General features: G+C 54.0%; 1 protein-coding gene across 1 annotated transcript in view; it reads left to right on the forward strand.

Moving 5' to 3' along the window:
• POMGNT1 (protein O-linked mannose N-acetylglucosaminyltransferase 1 (beta 1,2-)) overlaps positions 1–7,893 on the forward strand; it is a 16,017-nt gene that overhangs the window by 1,252 nt on the left and 6,872 nt on the right. The window contains exons 2-11 of the mRNA XM_008640769.2: positions 625–819; positions 2,815–2,923; positions 3,309–3,424; positions 3,681–3,746; positions 4,155–4,268; positions 4,923–5,040; positions 5,341–5,439; positions 5,920–6,047; positions 6,623–6,693; positions 6,952–7,027. Of these exons, the coding sequence (XP_008638991.1) occupies positions 709–819; positions 2,815–2,923; positions 3,309–3,424; positions 3,681–3,746; positions 4,155–4,268; positions 4,923–5,040; positions 5,341–5,439; positions 5,920–6,047; positions 6,623–6,693; positions 6,952–7,027 (1,008 nt within the window). The 5' untranslated portion in view covers positions 625–708. The remainder of the gene's footprint in view (positions 1–624; positions 820–2,814; positions 2,924–3,308; positions 3,425–3,680; positions 3,747–4,154; positions 4,269–4,922; positions 5,041–5,340; positions 5,440–5,919; positions 6,048–6,622; positions 6,694–6,951; positions 7,028–7,893) is intronic.

The following is a 7,893-nucleotide window of genomic DNA, read 5'->3' on the forward strand; positions in this document are numbered from 1 at the left end:
CCCGCCCAGCCTGGCCCTGCTGGGGCAGGCTGTGCTCCAGCCAGATCCCTGACTCTGCCGGGGCTCCACATCCCGCCCAAGCCCAGCGGTTTGCTCCCCGCAGGGAGCCCGGCCTCCTGTTGGCACAGCTCCTCTGCCCAGGGGTGCTGGGAGCTCCAGCAGGACGGTGGCCCGGTGCTGCACTCCGATAGCGGGGATGGGGCTGTTAGTGGGGAGGGTGTCTCCCCACCAGGAAGCCCGCTGGCACATATGGCCAGTGATGGCCCGTTCCATAACACCTGCTGGTCCAGGATCTGTTGTCTGCTTGTGACTTTGGGCTGCTGTTCTTTCCCAGAGCGTGGGAGTGGGCCCATGGCACTGCAGCAGCCTCGCTGAGGGGTTGGGCTGGAGCGGAGGCTGTCACTGGCCAATGAGTTTAGGGGCTTCCCCTCACTCACCCTGCAGCAAAGCCAGACCTCCTGCATTGCTCCCAGCAGGAGTTCTGGCAGGCAAAGAGGCTCCAAAGGGCTTTTGCTCATGGCACATCAGTGCTGTCCATGGCCACCTCTTGTGCCAGGCTCTGTCTTTGCTGGGGAGAGAATTTGAAGGCACCTCCCTCACCCTGCGCCCATCCCATCCCGGCAGGGAGCCCTGATGGACATGAGAACGGAGCAGCACACATCCTGACCCCTGCCCCACACGGCTGCCCCCGTGCCAGCCCCCAGGACTATGGACGAGTGGAAGCCAAACCCCGCTGTGAAGCCCCACAAGAAGCGGAGCTGGTACCTTGCCTGGAAGTACAAGCTGATGAACCAGCGCGCACTGCGGAAGCTGTGTCAGGTGAGTCACCCGCGGCCCTGCGGTAGATTAGGAAGGATAATCTACAGGATTTGCAAGTTCACAGAGCAGCTGCATAGGTGGAAGTGCATCTGCTGGCAGTCTGGCTGACCTGACATGCTGAGGAAGCATAACTTGTTTTCCAAGAAGCTGCCTCCAAGTGCCTGTGTGTGGAAGGCTCTGCCTTGTGTAGCAGCTCCTTTCAGCTACCAGCAGACTTGTTGAGTGGCTATAGGAGGAGATACAATTATCCAAGTGGCCTTGGGAAGCTTTCAGCTAGAAACCAACTTGATTCCTCCCATCCTGGCTCTGAACCCATGCTGAGTGCTGCAGGGCTCAGCTTTGAGCTGTTTGATTTGCAAACCAAGCCTGGTATAAGGCACAACAGGTGGACAGAGAAAATAGGGCTTAGTAACAGGATCTCATGCCCCAGAGGCAGCTGGTGTCTGGGAAAGCCTCGGCCTTGGTTGCTGGTGCTGTAAAACAGCTAATCCTTGGTGGAGACGGTGTCCTGGTGGGTGTCTGGGGCTGTAAGGACAGGAAGGTTTGGCCTCATGGCAGCAAAACACAGAAAAGGGACCTTTCCTGAGAGGAGTTCATGAGATCTGGCAGTTGGTTTCTGTGGGAGGGAGCAGGGGAGGGTTTTGCATGTGCCTGGGAGGACAAAGGCTCATGAGGGCTCCCTGGGCAAGGAGACTGCTCAGTTCTGTGTCTGATGGGGTGTTCAAGGCTTGGGAATGGGTCTGGTCATGGCAGGCATTGCTCACCATGCTAGAGCCTGCACGCTCTATAGTACAGTCATCTCTGTACTTTGTGGCACCACTTAGAACACAGATGAAAATTTGCCTTAAAATAGGTAGACCAGAGTTGCAGATATGGAATTGCCAGGTCTACAGCAGCCAAGCATCCATCAGTTAGCTTTGACGGAGCCAGCTTTGCTAGACTTGGCTGCTGGTCTTGCTTAATTCTTATTCCTTCTTGCTTATTCGCTCTGGTCGCTAGGGCTGTTCCCTCATGTCCCCAGTGCTGACCAGGGTGGAAGGTCTGGGCAGGTTAGTGAGGTGGCCTTGGTGCCTCTCCGTGAGCCCACAGCTCTGTTCGTGCCTAATTAAAAGCTTTCTGTGCACAGATCCCAAAAGGTGCTCATAGTCTTGAGTCAACAGCAAATTAACAAGCCAAAATGCCACAGTGACATTTATACCATCGTGTTGTCTTATTGCTGGTTTTCCATTTTCCTTAGTTACTCCTTGAACCTGCTTGGCAGCGATAGCAGAAGCACAGAGCTTCGTTCGAGGCAGTAGCTGGACAGATAGGACAGGAATCCTTTTAGTGCCTCTCACCAAGGGCAGGACAGTGTGTAAGAGAATCAAGGGTTTGTTCCACAGCCCCTGGACCTTCCCAAGCCTTCTGTGTCAGCATCCACAAGGGTTGCACTGAAGTTTGCTGCAGACAGTAAGGCTGCAGGCTGGTCTCTGCAGCCTGTGGTACAGTGCAGTTTCCTGAAATCAGACATCAGCTTCTTCCCTTTGTTTGACTCAGCTGCACAGGATCTCCTCTCCTCTGAATACCCTGAGTGCATCCTCTGGTTCCAGAGGGACAGATGAGAGTAGTGATGCTGCAGCAGAGGCAGAAGTTAATGTTACCCTGGGAGCTGTAACTCTGAATTACCAAACTCTTTGCCTGTGGGGACCCTCAACCTTGATGCAATAATTTAGCAGGAATCTGCTCACAGATCTGGAAGCAGGGATACGTTGGAAGTGGGTTAATTCTCACATATCAAGGAGTCGGTGCTCTCCAGCTGACAAGTGTATTTCACCATGAAACTCGGTCACCTGTATTTCTTTCTCTTTGCTTTCTTCAGGAAAAAAACAGGGGAAATGACAGATGCTTGTGATCCCATGCAAGATCTCCTTGGAGTGCCCTGCAGCCCGTGCCAAGGTGGGCTTGTTTTGGGGTTGGTACTTGCAAATTTCTAACACAAAACATCCTGCATTGCAGACAGGTGCTGTCCTTTTCCTGCTTGTGACTGTAATTGTGAACATCAAGCTGATCTTGGACACCAGGAGAGCGGCTTATGAGGAGGAAGAGGAGTCTGCACAGGACTATGGTGAGGGGCAGCATCCTGTTGTGCTTTGAAAGCAAGGAAACCAGAGGGTCCCTTTAAGTCAGAGCTAACTTGTGACCAGCTACATCATGACAGACACGTCTGTGCATGTGGCTTTAACAAAAATTAATAGAAAATGCTGCTCCCTTCCTGGCCTGTCTACCGAAGGCTTCGGCACATTTGGCTGAAGAGATCTATGTGGGGTCAGCTGAGGCCAGAGCTGTTGCCATTTGGTATTTCCCCTTACCTACCATCCCTGTAAATTCTGACCCATGTCTCCTTGGGCTGGGGTGCCTGGTGGGATGCCCTTCTGGAGGTTTGGCTGGGCTAGCACAGAGCAGGGACAAGCTAGGTGTGCCAGTTGAAACTGGGAATTTCTCTGCTTTAGATGATGAGATGCTGAATGTGGAGGTCCCCAGGCACCCTGTCAACAACAAGAAGGTCCTGGATGTTGAGGTGTACTCCAGCCGGTCGAAGGTCTACGTGGCCGTGGATGGGACGACGGTGAGTGGCAGGTGCTGGCTGTCCCTGTGAGCAGAGGATGGACAGAGCTGAATGGGTGAAGCCACAAACAGCAGTGATGAGAGCACTTCAGAGGCTGGCAAGAAGTTCTGCTTCCAGGACTTCTGCTCTGGCGCCCATCACTGCTGTGAGCAAAGCCAAAGAGATTTGCCTCTTGTTTGGATGCTGTGTTGTGCAGAAGGGGCAGGGAATAAAAAGAGGTCTTGGCATATGATTCTCATCATTTGTCCACTTTCAGGTCCTGGAAGATGAAGCTCGGGAGCAGGGAAGAGGGATCCATGTCATCGTCTTAAATCAGGCCACGGTAAAATATCCCCATGTCTTTCTTACTGGGCAGTTTGTCCTTGCTCTTGAGCTGTTGGGTGTGTGAGGCCAGGGGCAGCCAGGAGGGAAGTCCCTGAATGCTTTTTGTGTGCAATTTGTAGAGCATGACATAGTCACCCAGAGAGTCCCTGCAGGGTTTCCTTGTGCTGCCTGCTGTCCTTGGGGAGTGGGCAGGGGAGGAGTTGTGAGGTTGGGTGATGCTTCCCATGGACCTCCCCATGCAGGAAGGCCTGAGGGGCGAGCTTGCCTGGGGACTAACTCCCTGGCATACCAGAAAAGCCACTCCCTGTGTTGCTCAGGGAATGAGGCTTCCAGGGCAGATTTCCATAATTCTGTGTGTCCATACCATGTAGTATTTAAGATCTATCTGACGTGTGAATACCAACAGGGTCACGTCATGGCCAAGAGGGTCTTTGACACCTATTCCCCCCATGAAGATGAAGCCATGGTACTTTTCCTGAATATGGTTGCCCGGGGCCGGATCCTGATCTTCACCATTAAGGTATGTGACCCTAATATAAAAAAAAAAGTCATCTTGAGTCAGGATGTCCTGAAGCTCGTCTAGGCAGTAGCCTCATGAATGTCATCAGGCATTCTTAGGACTAAATGTCACATCCCCACGGGGCTGTTACTCCCTGTCTGGATCACCTCCCTTGTCCTCTTGCTCTCCCTTCTTGTTGCAGATACTGCTGTGCCCAGCAAAGCAGGAGAGCAAAAAGCAGATGTGTCAGAGCACACAGCAATAGACAAGGGGTTAGATGGAGAATGGGCATGAGGAAATACAAGGATGTGGTGGGATCTTTCTGGCTCCCAGTTCCAGGGCTTTACAGGGGCCCTGTGGACTGTGCGGGGTCTGGGCTGCTGTGCAAGCAGCACTGTGCTGCCTCAAGGTTTCTGGCTTAGCTGTGTGAAGTGTTGCCTAACACATGGCCCTGCTTGAGAACAATTTGGTCTCAAGGAAACAGAGTTCATGATTCCTCTGACCTCCCTGTGGGTCATGGTGAAGCCACTGGCAGCTTTAGTGGCACAGAGACCTTGAAGGTTTCTGGCTCAGCTGGTTCAAGGGTAGGAGTGGGCCCTGTACCCCTTTGGTACTGATGGGAGACTTTCCCTGTCAGGAGCCAGAGCTCAGCTGCAGGGTTGTGCTTTGTTCCAGGACGAAGGCTCCTTTCACCTCAAGGAGACAGCCAAGAATGTCCTGAAAAGCCTGGGGAGCCAAGTTGCACCATTCCTGAGCTGGAGAGACATGTGGACATTTGTGGGGAAGAAGGGGGGTGAGTCTTGCACAGGCTGGGAGAGGGTTTGTGGCTCCTTTCTTTGAGAGAAGCCAGGTGAAGACAAACCCAGCCCATCCCGAACAGGCTCTGTGAGCAGGGAACAAGTCACAGAGAGCGGCAGCTCCATTCCTGGGGGTCAAGGAGGGTATGGAGGCAGAGCATGTTCCTTCAGCAGTTTGCTAGAGGCCAGTGGGAAAAGGTGCCAGGCTGTCCCCCAGGCTGACAGCCCCAGGTCATGCCTTTACACAGCAGGGCTGGGCCCTTCCAGGCAGTCCTGACCCTATGTTCCTGCTCCAGGGGAAGTATATGGGGAGAAGCACGCCAAGTCACCTGCCCTCTCAACGTGGGGTGACCCTGTTCTGCTGAAGACAGAAGTTCACCTGACATCTGTGGAAGGTAGGAAGTACAGTCTGCTCTGTGGTGTCTGTGGGAGATGTTTGCCTGCTGCCTGGTTTTAAGTCAAAGCCATGGGTCTGTTAGAAAATCCCAGGATGGATTTAAGGCTTGAGATGATGATGGTAACTTTTAAAATGGGCTTAGCTCCCTTTCTTCCTACTTCCATGGCAATTCCAGGCATGGTTGTTGAGAAGGGTGAGGATGGAGAAGAGGGAACATGGCCTGGCCAATTGTCACCTCTCCAAAGCAGACCTGGTCTGGTCTTTTCTGACTGTTGGCCTTGAACAACCCATTGCTGCTCAGAGAGGCCAGAAGTGGGGCTGGGCTCTGAATGGCTCCTGGGGTTGTATCTGGCATCCGAAGTGTTGCTTGTTCACTGCCAAGGACTGGCTTGGTCCACGTGTGTGGTATCCCAGCCTGGAGCACACGAGGCGAGTCTGTGGGGTTGACAGGTCTGTTCTCTCTCCTCGGTGCTTCCAGATGCTGAGTGCCATTGGCCCGACACGGAGCTGAACCGGCGCCGCAAGAGGTTCTGCAGCAAAGTGGAAGGTTATGGCAGCGTCTGCAGCTGCAAAGACCCCACACCCATCGAGTTCAACCCTGATCCTGTAAGTGCAAGGGCACGGTGTTCAGGGAGGGCTGGGCTGCACCAGGTGTGTTTTGCAGCTCAGATGCAGAGCACTGTCCTTAAGTGCCAGCTGAGTGATGCAAACTGCCCCTGGGCAAGCCCTGAGCCCTAGCAAAGGTGATGTGAATACCTGGGGACAGGTCATGCTGGGGAAGGGGAATTCCTTTGCTCTGAGTTGCCAGGAATAGTTACCCTGTTCCAGGGATATCAGTGTAAGCAGCAGAGCCTGGACTTCTACAGACAGAGCAGCTATTGTGACTTTTGGGCTGTCCTTGGGACAGTGCTGAAGGGTTCAGACACAGGTCTCTGAGTGGATGCAAACTGGGATTTTGGAGCTGTGTCAGAGGTGGGGTGATGGAGGGAAGCTGGCAGGGTCTCCAGGAGTGCTGAGGGCATCCTGGTTGGTTGGTATGGCCCTGAGCCAAGAGGTAGGACTATGCAGCTCTGCTGTGGTCTGTACCCCTTGGATCCTGCTCTCAGTGGCATAGAACGATAGCATCATTTTGGTTTGCATGGCCTCTCCCACCCCCACTCACACACGTTGTTCTCTTCCAGCTCAAAGACAATAAAGTCTTTGATGTGCCAGTAGCTGTCATTGCAGGGAACCGCCCCAACTACCTGTACAGGTAAGCACTCCCAGAGGGCACAGCTGCTCTGCTCTGTGCCACAAGACCAGGCATGGCCCAGGCCCTTCCCTTTCTCCTGCTGGCAGGATCCAGCCTCCTCCTGGGGTTGCATGAGTACCAAGGGAAGGGGAGGCCTAGGTAGGTCCTGTTCCCTAATCATGCACACTTTCCCCCATCCCAAGGGATCCATACCCCTGTGCTGAAGGGCCTGTGCCCGCTGGGGCTGTGCTGCACTCAGGCCCCTCCGTCTCTCCTCAGGATGCTGCGTTCCTTGCTATCGGCTCAGGGCGTCAATCCACAGATGATCACAGTCTTCATCGATGGGTACTATGAGGTGAGAGCATTGCCAGAGATCCCTGTGGCCAGCTCCATGCTCCTCCAGCCCAGTGCTGGCCCAGTCCTTGGAGCCTTGTCACCTTCCTCCTGCTGTGTGTCACACTGCTCCTCACCTGCTCCTACACAAAGTCAGCTTAGCCAAGCCATGGGTGTGGATAAAGCTGCCTTGGCCTTTCCCAAAGCCCAGGGCTGACCATCCCCATGTCAGAAGAGGCTTGGTGTGCAGGAATGACACCTGGTGGTCATGCTGGGCTCTCCCCATACCCTTTTCTCACTTGATGAGCACTGCCAGCCCCTTGAGCAGGCTCTGCATGTAATACCACCTGTCCAGCTGCTTCACGTGGAGAGGAACAAACCAGTCCGGCCATGCCTGTCCAGCTCCATTCTCACTAGGGGGTAAAGAGACCCAAAACTGTGTTTTCCCAAGGCTCAAAGCTTGGGGTTCATGAAAGCTGGGGCCAGGTGAAGGAGAACTGGCCCTTTAGAGGCAAAGACCTTCCTCTTACTCAACACTGAATAGTCCTGAAAGCCCTGTCTCTCTGGCAGTGGAATGTACTCTGGGACAGGCACATGGGATCTTAGTAGATCTCAGGAGCTTGCTAGGCCTCATCTCTGCAGCATCCAGTGAGGTACTGCCTGGTTGTCCTGGGATGGAGACAGTTGTTCCTTGCAGGCCTCTCCTACCACTGCCACATTGTGGAGCTGGGGGAGCTGACTTGTTTATGCAGACTCTTGCTGCACCACATCAGAGCAGTTAAAGATAGCAGCATCCATTGCCATGGCAACTGGAGCAGCATCCCTTAGCTACGAGGGGGCAGCCTGGATGCTCGAGCTGCAATGGTGGATACCTGGGTAAGAGGGAAA

Source organism: Corvus brachyrhynchos, unplaced genomic scaffold (assembly GCF_000691975.1).
Source record: "Corvus brachyrhynchos isolate BGI_N302 unplaced genomic scaffold, ASM69197v1 scaffold48, whole genome shotgun sequence".
Taxonomy (NCBI): domain Eukaryota; kingdom Metazoa; phylum Chordata; class Aves; order Passeriformes; family Corvidae; genus Corvus; species Corvus brachyrhynchos.